This window comes from Neopsephotus bourkii, unplaced genomic scaffold, assembly GCF_033783945.1.
Source record: "Neopsephotus bourkii isolate Nb327-2 ecotype Australia unplaced genomic scaffold, CSIRO-AGI_Nbou_v1 NB_53, whole genome shotgun sequence".
Lineage (NCBI taxonomy): Eukaryota > Metazoa > Chordata > Aves > Psittaciformes > Psittacidae > Neopsephotus > Neopsephotus bourkii.
The window spans coordinates 5,508,698-5,523,438 of record NW_026900570.1 but is presented as its reverse complement, the minus strand read 5'-3'; the positions used below and the strand labels follow the sequence as shown (position 1 = coordinate 5,523,438).

General features: G+C 39.3%; 1 protein-coding gene across 4 annotated transcripts in view; it reads left to right on the top strand.

Moving 5' to 3' along the window:
* The window catches only part of DIP2C (disco interacting protein 2 homolog C), a 319,660-nt gene that overhangs the window by 224,432 nt on the left and 80,487 nt on the right, over positions 1-14,741 (top strand). For all 4 annotated transcript variants that reach the window (XM_061349614.1, XM_061349630.1, XM_061349622.1 and 1 more), the window contains 5 exons: positions 1,351-1,461; positions 11,287-11,410; positions 11,959-12,068; positions 13,403-13,505; positions 13,771-13,835. In XM_061349614.1, coding sequence (XP_061205598.1) covers positions 1,351-1,461; positions 11,287-11,410; positions 11,959-12,068; positions 13,403-13,505; positions 13,771-13,835 — 513 coding nt within the window. The remainder of the gene's footprint in view (positions 1-1,350; positions 1,462-11,286; positions 11,411-11,958; positions 12,069-13,402; positions 13,506-13,770; positions 13,836-14,741) is intronic.

Here is a 14,741-nt window from a genome sequence, read left to right as displayed (position 1 = left end):
CTTTAATAGTTATGAACTTAGTCTTCAGCTTAAAAACAGAGGTATTTTGAACCCACTGGGACAAGGTTAGTTGTATTTCTGCTAGTTTGAAGAAATCAAGTTGATCTATGGAAAGTAACTACCTTTGAAGCTCTGTGAAAACTCTGAAAACACAGTCTCCAGTAACTGAACTCTGGAGTGCATATGGGAATGTGATGATTTTTCTTTGAGATATTGAAACCCAGAACTCCTATGGATGTCAAAGTAGTCAAAACTCAAGAATTATTAAGTAGTTACAGCAAATTTTAAGATGTTATAGTAATACGCTCTGATCCTGTGTGCAATCCCAAAGGAATTAAGTTTGAAATCATTCACCATGCCTTTTACATGCTGTTTCACTTGACCAGGCAGGATAGTTACCAGCTGCTTTACAGCTGTTTGAGACATAAGCTGAGAACATCCATCTGACTGACCCAAAACAAAAACGTAGACAGGATCTAGGCACTGAGGTTATTCACCAGTACGAGAGCAGTAGTATTCCCTGACCTTGTAGGGAGAGTCGTGGACTCTCTAAGCCACATTCTCACCTCTCCTTCCCCTTTGCCCAAAGATCTAAGACATAGTTTGCAGTGCTGCAGAAGTAGAGTGCACAGTTCAGCATGGTGGGGGAAGAAGGGCACCTAGTGAGCATACAGGTGATTTGCTATGATCTATTTTGGCTATTTTGTTATCTACATAATTCCCTAGCCCTAGCCCTGAAGCTGTGAAGTTCAGCAAATCCAGGCCTAGGTTGACATGCTCTGTGGCCAGCTCTGGATGTGGCATTTGCTTCATTAGGTTATTAGTTATTTGTGTTCACACAGTTCACAGAAACTTCTACACTTAGGACAGCAGACCAATCCTTAAATGAGATTGTTGTATGAGGCAAAGCATAGTGAGACAAAATAGAATGTGTTAATGATTGACATAATGCACGGTAAGTCTGGGTAATCTGAATTGGTTACAGATCCACTTTGTTTCAGTGACTTCAAGCAAATTATTAAATTAGAATGTAAAATTCTATTAATTCCATTACCATCCATAAAGCAATCAGTAAATTGAGAACCAAATGAAAGGTGTTGTCAATGTAGGAAACAATACAGCATGCAAATATTTAAATACATCCTAAGTGGAAATGTTCAAAAAAGAATACCTAACAGAATAAATCCCTTCTCATTCCTCATCTATCTTTCATTAGGTATTTGAATAGTTATCATAGAATGTTTTGGTAATCATCTCTCTCCAAAAAGGAGCTCAAATTATTACAAACCTCAATTATTGTTATCTAAAACCTGGAATAAAACATTTGTAACATGTGTCTCTCTGTTTCAGGTAACACTTGTATTTCCTAACAATGATCCTGCTGCTTTCATGGTAGCGTTTTATGGCTGCCTGCTTGCGGAAGTTGTCCCGGTCCCTATTGAAGTGCCACTTACAAGAAAGGTAGGGAACTGAATTTTTTCTCTATACTGCATTTTGAAACTTGTGTCAGAACAAATCACAACTGAACATAGCTTTTGAGTACATTTTTGTGGTTAGCTCTGAATCTGAGGATACGAAGATAGTGCTGTATGGTGGGTTATATATAGTTTCTCCTTTTCTGTGTTGGAAAATGTGAAGATGTGCTTGCAATTTCAGCAAATGAGAGTCAGTCTGCAACAGGAGTGGAAAATTTTCCAAGAGAACAGCTTTGTCAGTCCTAGATGGATTGTCTTTGTAGCCTCTCAAAGCATTCGGGTGTTGGCCACTGACAATCATTGGCAACAACTGCTGATTTTCCACCTGTCCATGCAACCCAAGCTATGTTATAATGCCACTAGTGTTGTGTATGCTACTTCAAAGCAGTTATGAAAATGCCTTTTCCCGTGTCTTTATATGTGTATGTATCCCGAAGCTTCCGTCACCACAGTCATCTCTGCCACGGGTGGCACTTGAACAAATTAAGTTTGGGAATTGTTGCCACAGAGCATACATTCGTAGAGAAAACTGACCATTGCTAATCAAAAACCTTTCACATCCATTGTTGGTTCAAAGATTCAACCGTGTATCCTAGGGAAGTGTTAGTAGACAGATACAGCAGTTCAAGCCAGAAAGAGTGCCTGGGGGTAATGAAGAGAGGGGACTCAGCGATGTCCATGAGCCACAGCTGGGAAGCTTACACTGATTCTGCTGAACTTGTGTTTTCTTCTGAGGGTGTATACCTTGAAGGCTGTAAATACAGCAAAATGCATTTATTCATTGCAAGCTCTTTTTGTCATATCCCCTTAATTTTACCATGGTTGGCCACAATGCCTGTTCTAAGTTTCTCCCAAATATCTGCTTATATAATCCCTTTTTAATTAGCATTATTAATACCTTGTTTTAATTATTTGGTTTGGAATTGTCCATACAAAGTGTGCTCTTTAATCCTGACAAGCTTTTTTTTTTAAGCAAAATTCTTTTGGAACATGTTGACTGAAGCCATTAGGATGCTTCCAGGTAAAGGGCTGGAGAAATGTATTTTCAATTTTTCAATTGCGAAGGGCCTTTCTTTGAAATGCCTTGGTGTCACAGCACCCTGGAGCAGAAGCTCAATTCTTTGTTTCGTGCAGAGGTACTCTGCCTTTCAAATGAAAAGTCATGAAAACAAGTTTTCATAAAGACTTTTCAGTTTGCATGTCTCACATAGCAGTTTAATAGCTAAAAAATTTGGAGACTCCTTTGTAACTGAGCATGTTTGAAGCTTCCTCATCTATGAGAATCCTAGTTGATCTCATTTCTCCATCATGTTTATACGTGCCCTGTCCAACATCTGCCATAGTGAAACCAGAAGATGGCAGGGAGAGAAGGGATGGTAGCTGGAGGAAGGTTTGCTGAACTGGTGAAGGAGGAGAGAGGAGTAGAGAGAGATGAGGGGAAGTGAGTGAATAAGACAACAAAAGGCCATGATCCAGCTGAGCAGATGTGAAAGTAGCTGAGCAGAAGGAAGAACAAAGGGAACCAAGGAAAAGAGGAGACAGGAGGTGTCCCAGCTTAGCTGGGTTGCGACTTCAGAAAAGGTGCAGCACATTTACATCAGGCTGTCACCATGCTTTCACATGTGAGTGCACTACCTTAAGATAGTATTGAGACAGGTGCAGAACATGGTGCAATATTTCAATATAAAACGGCAAGCAGACTAGTTACATTTTAAGATCCTACAGAGTGTTCATGTGGGTAAGTCTGCTTTCATTCTATGGAAAAAAAGAAGCATAATGGCTTTGAGGGAAAAAAGTGTAATATCTTTCTCTGTAACTGTTTTTCAAGGTTTAGTGGTATTTCAAAGTACATGGATGGGGTAATTTTTTATTATTTTGGAACATCTGATTCCACCCAGTCAACTATCCAGCTGTCCAAATAAATACTGTTATGGCAAATTAATAACCTACCCTAATACGGATGAACCTCTTGGGTGTTTGTTTTAATTTTTTTTACATTTGTATGTATATATGGGTATATAAATATACACTTACACATGCATATGTATATATTTATATAAAGGAATATCTGCAGACTTAGACTGTTTAACTATTGCCAAGATCATCTCATGATGTTTAAATATCAAATTAGTAAAACAATAACAGAGATGTCAGTGGTACAGTTAAAAAAGCAACATGATCTATGATCGATAAATAAAACTGTGCAGTCTCACAGCATATACTATTGCAAATATTTTTGCATTTGTTTATATGGAATGAGAACTGGAGTGGAAACAATGAGATGAAAATCGTGTTCAGAGTAGTCCCAGAAGGAATACCGCTGCTTGGTCAAATGGCAGTGGATTGCTTCTGGCATCTGTGGGAAGATGTCATTCATGTCATCACACAGTGACCTAGACTGTTCTTTTATGCTTTCCCATTACTTGTTCTCTTTTCTACATGCTTCAGTACATTCTGGCAGTGGACATTTTGAGGTTTGCTTTTTGAAGACAGAGATGTGAAGTTACAAACAGACCAACAATTGTATTATTAATACGAATTTAAGAATAATAAACTGATTCAGGATGAGCTATTTCAGGGACTTTGATTACGAGCACATACTACTCTGCAGACATGCATATCCATATAGAAGTAAAGGCTTTTGCATTACCAGCACCTAGATTTTGTGTGCGTTCCCTTTTCTTCATAAACACAAAGCATCTGCTTCGTATTTAATTTTTATTAAGGTCTTTGATACCTGTGTTTAAGTAATAGAGGGTTTCAATGCTGACTTTTCATAGCATGACTTGTGGTTTTTAAAGGTTTTGGCGGGGTTCCTTTTCTGGTTCATTATTAGGTGAGGGTCCATCTCTCCTTACTCTTCTCCTTCAGTATCCTACCTTTGTGTTGGTAGAATACCTAGAATTAGTTGCTCTTCCCTCAGGGATTTCAGGAGACCTGTCTGACATGGCATCTGGGTTGAATTGCCTAAATACCCAGCAGCCACCCAGGATTCTCCAGCTTAGTTTTATTCCCAGAATGCTTCCTGGTGTTCAGCAAAGTCCTGGAAACTGGCATTCACGTCAGCATGGTTGTGGCTTTTCTTAAGTGCATCAATACTAACTCTTTATTCTAGAAGCAGTAGTGAGAGCTTCCATGGTCACTACTGAATGAACCAACAGCATGTTGTACCTCTTCTTCTTTTCCTGCATTAATACCACTGAAATGCCTATTTTATAAACACTTCCCAAAATTTTTATAACTAATCCTTTGGATTATGGGCTGCGTTCTTTCAGAATACTGTCCCTCTCTCCAAATATTTTATGTTTCCCAAACATTAGGAAATAGTCTGTTCCGTACAACATCTCTTCCTTCAGAGCTGCCACTTTCATTAATCTCATGTGAAGCCGGAATATTAGGAATTGTTTCTCTTCATATGTGATATGATGTGAATTGCAATGTGCCATCAAAGTAGATACAGGATTTTCGACATATCTAGTTCTAGTTCAAATAACAATTTATTATTTCCTTTATGAAAAGTTTTATAAGTATGGGTTTGATTTCTTTTTCTTTACATCTTTTAGGTCAGTGGTTTTTTCCATTTGATGGGTATTATGAAAATTATTATTCTGCTCTTATAGGGTCAGGGGAGCTAATCAGTGTTAGTCTTAAAATAACATTTTTGTCCTCCAAGCACTTTCCTTGTTACACTCAATCACATGCTGTGAACATACGAGAAAAGCAATCCTGCACAGATTTTTACAGGCTCCCTATTATAGGTTGTATTTGTACCAGGATATGACATGAAAACATGTAAAAATCTATTTCTCCGTCAAAACACTGTTTCCTAGCCTGTTGGATGCAATATTTTGCTATGTGTGATTCAAGCAGGTGTTTCAGTGCTCTGACACTGTGATTGGAAGAATGTGTTTGTGTATTCCACAGGATATCTGGGGATACCCACTCCAGGATGCATGGGCTTTTTATAGCAAGCTTCATACAGGGTAAAAACTTTTTCAGGACATCTTTTTATGAAATCTTAAAAAGGTTAGAGTATTAAAGCTTTAACAGTAGCCAGAGAGAGGTATCTCTTTAAAGACAGTGAAGTTGTCCCAGTCTTGTCTTTCATTTGAAGGCAGAATTGTATTCCAAAGGAAATGCACCAAGATGACTTTCCTAATGTCTCTGGGACTGAGATGAGTTTTGTTTCCTCTCAGCTGTAGTCATCATTGGGTTGTAGTGTGCCAGAAACACTGGAGCTCTGCATTTCAACATCTTTTGACAATGCATCTCTTTCTCCCCTAGGTTGAAAATATGCATAAAATGTTACATATCTTTGGTGACACGGTCTTCCAGTACCTCCAAAAAATACAAGTTCCCTCAGCCCCACATGAGCCCTGTTGCACACCACCGGACCCCTGCAAGCCCTCTGCCCATCCTTCTCTCTTCATACACTTCAGCATCTGGGGTCTGTGCAGAGGTCTTTGCTCTGCTGGCCACAGTGAATCTCAGATCCTTTAAAGTCTACTTTTTCACTGTTTTGAGTTTAGGAAATGGTAGTTTCCTAGAGAGAATGTAACTTTTCATGCAGTGTCCGCTGCCAAAAATAACCATTGTCTTGCTTTCATTAAGACTTCTGGACATAAAGACTTCTCATAATTGTAGATGTCAGGTGTAAATCACTGCCAGATACCAAAGTTCTTGTCTGAGAATACAGCTGATTTTTTCATCTTAAAGCTGGTTATCAAGTTTGTGTCTGCTTTGTATTTAATTTTTATTAAGGTCTTTGGTACTTTTAAAATTAGAGGGTTTCAATGCTGACATTTTATTTTTAGCTCACACTGGTGATGTTTGGCCTTTACTTCTGGTGGGTGCCCTATTTGTTCTTTACCAGCAAATTTTTGTTAGGGAAAGGGCAAATGATGCTCAAATAAGCATTGTAAGAGAAAATAAGATTAGCTCCGCCTGTGTTGCTTGGCCACATAATTCTCATTCTGAAAGCAGTCTGGGGCTTGCAAGTGGACGGGAGTAACCTTTATCAGGCCAACCTTTGCACAGGCTGTCTCTTCCTTCCTTCCTTATTAGATAAGGACATGCACTCTCACTCACAGAGAAAGGATCATAATTGTTTTCCTTCACACAGATAGTCTCACAAAGCATTATAGCAATGACATTAACAGCATGCTGAAATGCAACCACACGTGGGATTTTTTTATTCTGACAATGAATTATGACTCTGCAGCAGGAAGAAGACAATTTGCCTCAAGGTACTGGTGAAAACCTTTAAGGGACCTTTAATAGAAGTCTTTAGAGAACCTTGAATGGCTACCTACAGCAGAGAGGATTTCTGGCTCGCTTCATCTGAAAGATTGATCTCTCTAGGTGTGTGCAGACATAGTCTAAAGCTACGCAGCCCTCATTTTTCATACCTCGGCAGGTGCTGTGCCTTCAAGAAATGTAAAATGATAGTTCCAAAGTCAGCATGTGGTCTCAAACCTCATGCTACAATAGCTCAGCTCTATCTCTTGCCTTCCACCTGCATTAAGTGTCATTTCAAATTGTGAACTGTGGAGGATTTGACAATGCACATCAGTGGCAAGTCTCTCCACGTCTGCCATTGGGACTGTGTTGGTTGAGTTGTTTCACCTGGTCTCCACTGGCTCCCTTAGGTTTTTTCTACCTCCACAAAATTCAGGAAAATAAGTGTTTGTGGCAAATGGGGTGTTGCCAAAGTAGCAAATTAGCATATATTACCAAAGTAGCAAATAACACTGCTGCCAAAACAGGAAGTTGTGAAAATCTATTCCCTTTATGAGCAGGAGAGTGGTTTTATTTGGGGGGAGGGGGATGAAGGGAGGGGAGGAATTTTTCTCTTTTTTTAGCAACAGATGATTTGGTTTATTTTCCTACTTAGAAAGCAATTTTCAGCATTGCAGACATTCATTCATTCATTTTACGTTAATCAAAAGGGATGCCGATAGTTTGTCTCTGAAATCTGAATTAATCAATGTGTTTAAAGTGAGCAGTCTTTTTCCTGGCCTACATAGAAGCTTTGACTGCTTCATGCAAATGACTGAGTTTTCAACTCAAACTTTTACTTTTCAAACTTCCAAGTTGAACCCAAGGTCCTCACTGCTTTTGAGCCTCTCGTGCTGAGTTATGAAGAGCAGCCAAGACTCATGTACGTGCTTGTGTGTGTCGGTAAGGTTGTGGTGTGTCTGTGTGATCTGTAAGGCTCTCAGCTTGACATGGTTTCAGATCTTCCACTTCCTGGCTGTCAGTCCAGTAGCTCAATGCCACCTGAGTAGTTACAAACAGTTGCTTCCATGGGGCAGCAGATATCACAAGGGCACCTGTATGGACCAGGGGATGTCAACCCCTTTTTCATCTCTGTTCTCTGCAGTATTTCTTGCAGCCAGGATGAAGGCACCAGAAGCAGGCAGGAGGTGGTGGTAACTAGTTAGGAGGTGTGACACCAAGACACCAAGGGCATGGCACAGGATTTGAAAGTCTGTAAAACACACCGTGTATTTTCCATGTGTGGTGAAATTCTTCCAATCTCCTGTGTTGTGTCACATAATTGTGCAGTTGTGTTGTCCTTTCAAATGAAAGAATTAACTGTGCAGAAAAGAATGTGGTGAAGATTTTCATGGTTTTGAGATGAGGTTGTCTTGATGAAAAACAGTCTGTTATTAGAAACTGTGACATGTGAGTAGATTGTATTAAGTAGTCTATGCATGAATCTCTCTGCTTGTGTGTGAGCTACTACAAATGGATTAATAATATTCATGTGGACATGCTGTAAATCAGTTGATATAGCACTAAATGGAAGCATAGTAATTATTTCTTATCTAAAAATGTCAAACTGTTAATGCTAAAATTTCCTTTTCTTGTTTTGTTTTGCCATGAGAAGAGCTTGACAGATCATTTCTTAACTGATGCATCCCCCAGGGCCATGATATGCTGATGCTCTAAGGTCCACACTTCTTGCTGGTTTATGTACGTTAGATTTCTTAATGGAATTTATTAGGTTAGTGTCTGCTTGTAGAGTCCTGCAATAAATGGAATTTGATTGCTTGAGAATCAGCATTTTCTTAGTAGGGTGGTGAAACAGTTTGCTATCAGTCTTTTATAGAGCATACAGTTAAACAACATCTTAATTTTAATTTAAATTTGAGAGGGATGTGGTTGCTGCATTCAATTATGAAATTCATGTGTGTTTTTTTTTAATTTGTAGTTAGAAATTCATACATACACATACACTGATAACCATATTTTAGATTGAGTTTAGTGGGAAATTTGGAGTATCGATCTGATATTTGAAGAAAAGTGGTGACTTCCCATGATAATAAAGAGCAGGTCTCAAAAGCTGTGTCTTGCTCAAGGAGTGATGTTCTCCATGGAGCACTCCAGCCTGCATCTTCCTGCCATTCTTTTTGAGGGACCTCCAAGGAGAGCCATCTCTCCTGCACTGTTCAGGCAGTCAGTTTCCTTCCATTGAGAAGATGCTGAAGATGGAGATACCAGATCTCATCCTAGTGTGGAGCCAGGGTCTGACTGGGCCAAGCACTTGGCCCAGGGTTTTGACAACACAGATATGGACCACCTAACTTGAGAGTCAGTGAGGGCAGTAATGCTTTAAAAAGCCCTTTTTGTCCTAGAAGATCCTCTGGTGCAGGTACAGACAACATGCTGCCCGAAATGTGTTCATGGGTACACCAGTTATTCAAAGGGTACTCTCTGTGTCTGAGTTGTTACTGGAAGAGATGATGTACAAGCTTGATTTTAAAATTTAAAAAATTAAAATTAAATTTTTAAATTTAAAAAATTTGTAAAATCTTTAAAAAATACCTTGTCAATTTTTCCTGGTTTTATATGCATTCTGATTATCGCAAGCAAAAGCAAATGCAGTTATTCTGAATGGAAGGTATTACATAGCTGAGTTTTGACAGATCAGTTTATTGTCCCAAATTGTTTGCTCAGCTATCAATGTTCTGATAATTGGTGCCATATACATATTTTAAGGTGGTATGCAAAACAAGTAAGCTTCTTTTTTATCTCTGATCACATTGGTTCCCCATTTTAGATCGCTTTATTTGACTACATAAAAATTGCTTTAAAAATTAGTCAGATAGGCTTGGAGGTTTCTTTGTATCATACAGTTTTGCATTGGATAAATCAATCCAGACTACTGTTCTGTATTTCTGGTTGCTTCCGTGATTATGTGTGCTTTATGGTTGATTTTAATTTGATCTTTTAAAACTTTGTAGGCTCTTTTCTGTGGAATCATTCTGTGAAGGAAGGGTTGATACTTCTATGTATATTTACATCTAGGGGTTTGCTCAGCTGAAGAACCTAGTGGATAGATGTAAAGCTCATGAAAGAATGATGACAAGACATTATACATAAAGCAGAAATAATGCTGTAGAAGCACAGCATCTCTTAAGGAACAGCTATGGCCTAGACTTGAAAATCACTAGATGACTATTTAGCCTCACTGACTATATCCCCTTGATGATAGTAAAATGTAATGTGCTTTCTCTAATGGGCTCTTGACTATCTGTAGTGCTCCTGAAATTTGTCGGTAACTACTCAATGAAATGGTTATTGGCAAATGAAGTTAGATAGCATAAATAGTGATACTGTCACCACTGCATAACCATCATAACATCTTACAAGTTGAAAGCTTTTTCTCCAGGTGGAAGCATCTGATAGCCTGTATTATTTCCTAGAATTGTTACAGAACCACATAATGGTTGAGGTTAACAGAGACCTTTGGAGGTCATCTGGTCCACCTAACCTGTTCAAGCAGGGCCACTTAGAGCAAGTTGCCCAGGACTATGTCCAGATGGTGTTTGAATATCTGCAGAGGTAGAGAATCCACAACCTCTGTAGACAATGTATGCCAGTCACCTTCACAGTAAAAGCATGTTTCCTCATGTTCAGAGGCAACCTCCTCTTTTGTGGTTTGTGCCCATTGCCTCTGGTCCTGTCACTGGACACACTGAAAAGAGCCTGGCTCGATCTTCTTTACACCCTCCTTAAGATATTTGTACACGTTGATGAGATTCCCAGCTAAGCCTTCTCAAGGCTCCAGGCTGAGCAGTCCCAGCTCTCTCAGTCTTTGCACATGGGAGAGATGCTCCAATCCGTTACTTATCATAGTGGCCATTTGCTGGACTGTCTCCAGTAGCTCCATGTCTTGTACTTGGAAGCCCAGAGCTAGACCCAGCAGCTGAGATGTGCCACACTAGTGCTGAGTAGAGGGGAAGGATCACCTCCCTCAACCTGCTGTCGGTACTTTGCCTAACACAACCCAGGTTACCATTTGCCTTTTTAGTGCAGTGGCGTATTGCTGGCTCACATTAAACTTGGTGTCCACCACGACCCCCAGGTGCTTTACTGCAAATCTGCTTTCCAGCCAGTCATCCCCAAGCCCATACTGGTGCACCACGTAGTTCCTCCCTAGGTGCAGTATTTTGCATTTGCCTTTGTAAGGATTCCTGACAGCCCATTCCTCCAGGGGTCCCTCTGGATGGCAGAGTCTGGCTGGTGCCACTTCTTCCAGCCATTCATCATTTCTGAAGGGATGTGAGATCAGGCACTCTCTGATGGCTTCACTTCTGTTTAAAATTTATGTTATTTCAGACAAGAGGATATCTAGTTTATGGAATATCTTAGTGTATGAATGAGTTCTGATAATCAGCTAAGTTGCTTAAAGGAAAGAGACTTGTTTTCCTCTTGAGGTAATATGCCAAAGGACAATAACCATTTCAGCCTGTGATCACTTCTAAACAATCCTTTGTATTGCTTTTATTTTGTCATCTCTTAGGATGCAGGAAGTCAACAAATAGGCTTTTTGCTTGGAAGCTGTGGAGTTACTGTGGCCTTGACTAGCGACGCATGCCATAAAGGACTGCCTAAAAGCCCCACAGGGGAGATACCACAGTTTAAAGGTAAGCTAACCCTTGCTTATCACGAATATCATGGGTCATTTACTATAAAGCAGTTGTTCAGTTGTAGTGAGTGAGGATCAGGCCCATGATGACACTTGCCTCAGCAGCAGCCTTGGCTACTGGGACACAGTTTTCCTGGCTGTGTGTCACTGGCTGGTAGAGAGGCTGTTGAGCAGTACAAGTGCTCTTGATGTGGTTCTCTGCAGGTTTAGCCAGGCTGCTGAGGTCAACTGTGGCCATAGGTGAAATTAAACCAAGACTCAGGACTGTAGAACACGAGAAGCATTCATACAAACAGTAAAGCGGTAAGGACAGTAACCTCTGTCAGGAGAGTGGAAAAAAGCTATTTGGGTCAATAACAGCGTAAACTGTCCAGCATTTCTTCAGGGACTGTCTGAGAAGGCCACAATAGCCATGGTAAGAAAGCAGTTCTGGAAAATCTGCTTTCCCACACTTTGGTAAGGTTTGAAAGAAGCAAAACTGGCAGAGTTTTGTCTTATTTTACCTGGCAGAAACTCAACAAAAGCTGACTTTTCTTTGTACCTCAGGCTGGCCAAAGCTCCTGTGGTTTGTCACAGAGTCTAAACACCTCTCCAAGCCACCTCGTGACTGGTTCCCACACATCAAGGATGCAAACAATGACACAGCTTACATTGAGGTGAGTTAATGAAGATGCATCTTCTTGATTCATTGCATATGGCACTTCTGGATTAGGTAAACATCATTATTCATTCACTAGTAACAGAAGCAAAGAACATCCTGTTTTAGCCTGCTAGTAAGTAATACTTTCTAATAAATTATACTGGATATTGATTTCAGAAAAGTTAATGAAATGTTAAATTGCATTTTGGGGGTTTCTAACAATATTTTTATGTTATCTATATGTGTGCCACAATATTATATTAAACTTGCCTTGACCAGTCTTGGTCTCATGCACAGCATGGGCTTGCCCAGTAACCTTGAGATGGATAGTTTGCAAGTTTCACAGTGAAGCTTCAGTTCTCATATCACAACCTTCAGATCCTTTGAAAGAGAAAGAATTTCTTGTTCAAATGCTTGCCTGTCACTTACTGCTTTGTGAGTCACGCTTCTTCAAAAGACTAGCATCAGGAAGGGAAAATTAGCAGTACTGTTAAGTTTAATCTTTCTCTTTTATTTTTCCTCTTCTTTTTTTCCTACTTCTGCATAGACTCAAATGCCTTGAATTCAGTGATGTTAATACTGAATTTAAATGATTATTCAAAGGGAGTAAGTTCAAGTGAATGGAGCAAAGGTATTTCCTATCTTTGTTTAGTCAGGACATTGGGCTAGAGAAGCAGAGATGCCTCCATTCTCAATCTTTGCTAATTATCTTCATCATGGAAAAAGATTAGTGTTTAATTTACTTTAATTGCCACTGATAGTTTCCAGACTCTTGCATAAAGTTGCAAAAATTACTGCAATCATCAGCAGTGATCTCCCGCCTCTTTTCTATGCTGCTTTCTCATGACTCTTTCATACTTCCATACTCTTGTGATCAAAGAGCTTGTGTCTTTTCGTATGTATAGATACAGATTATTATAACAGCACCCAGCAAGGATTCAGCCCATGCCGTGTAAGACATGGAAGGGAGAAGCTCAGGTTTATTGGTTGGCCTGTTAATGTAATGTGAGCACTGAGCAGACCAAACTAGGTTATTCTCTGCTAAATGTAGCCAGTCCTTTAGTCATTAGCATGATCCGAATTGTTAGAATTCTTTTTCCATAATGCCTGTATTCAAACAGCAGATGGATTTCTGATATCAAGCCTGGGAAGCTGTAGTGAAAAAGAGAAAGCCTATCTGAAAAAAGTGTCTTTTAACAACAAGAAAAATGCCTCTCAAACTTCCTTCTGAAAATGGTCATTAGATGTGTCCATCACCCACCTACATAAGAAACATTTTACACATAGCTATTAAATAATGGGAATAGGACAACTATTGCACATTGACTTTCCCTGCTTATTTCTTTTTAGTACAAAACATGTAAAGATGGAAGTGTGCTTGGGGTGACTGTGACAAGGATTGCACTGCTGACACACTGCCAAGCTCTGACCCAGGCATGCGGATACACAGAAGGTAGAGAGTGCCCTTCCCTTGCTTAATCCTTAAAATCAAGTAGGAATTGTAATTTGTTTCTCATCAGGCTCCTGTCTTATTTTTTATGTAGATCTGTGTCAACAGCTTCTAGATTTAAAAAAACTGATATTTTTCATTTGTGTTAGAAAATGCATACACATTTAAAATATCTTTGTGAGAGGTACAAAAACTTCCTCTGAGTGGGTTTGCCTTGGGTCAGTGCCATGTTCTAAAAAATAAACTCTCTTGTGTTTTTGTTGGGCAGCTGAAACAATTGTGAATGTATTAGATTTCAAGAAGGATGTTGGTTTATGGCATGGGATTCTTACAGTAAGTATGTTTTTGCACTTTCTGTGAGTATTTGAAAATAAACTAACCTAATGCAGTTATTACTAGCACGAAGTGGGATTTCTGCAGTTTCTTCTGAGACTATTTTTTTTGCTTTGAAAGCAAAAAATATGTAACTTAAACCCCTCATCTTCTGCTAGTGCACTTACCCATAATAAGCATGGTGAAGATGCCAATGTATTTTTATGCCACATGTCAAGTACTCTGGCCCCATTCTTATTCTGATCTTACTGATTCATGATTTTGAGATCAGACTTTATAGCAGAAACAAATTAAATTAGTACTTGCCTCTGTGAGGGTATGTAGCATCCACTGGCATGGCTATTATCGCCTGTGACTAGCTTTTTCTATAAGAACTCCCACGACAGATGGTTTTGCTAACATTAAAGCATTTCTGATAATTTAAATTGCATAAATTGTCTACTTGCTGTTTGAATGTCTTCATCAGTTGACATCAGAGGTAGTTGACATATTTTTAAGGATTGCTTATAAAGGTGTCTTTCTATGGACTGCTTATAAAGATGTCTGACTACAGTCAGGCAAACAATTACTATTCACTAGTCATTTTAAGAACAGATACCAAGTTTTGAAGTGCTACTGTTTGGGGATCCCAGGATGTACGGATCCTACATGCTGTAGTTTCCAGGGATCTAATATACTTTTCCCATACAGTGTTATCTTGTTCTTAATATCAAAGAGTAGTAATAACACTACAGTAGCAGAAACAATCTATTAAGCTTAATGCCCATAAGTATTCATGTTAAAAACAAGCAACATGTCTACCACTAAAGTAAAAAGCAAACATTTCTTATGGCTTCCTTTGCTGTTAATCTTGATATGAACTTCATTGCTTTCATGACTTGCCTATGCTTTTCCTGTACCGGCATT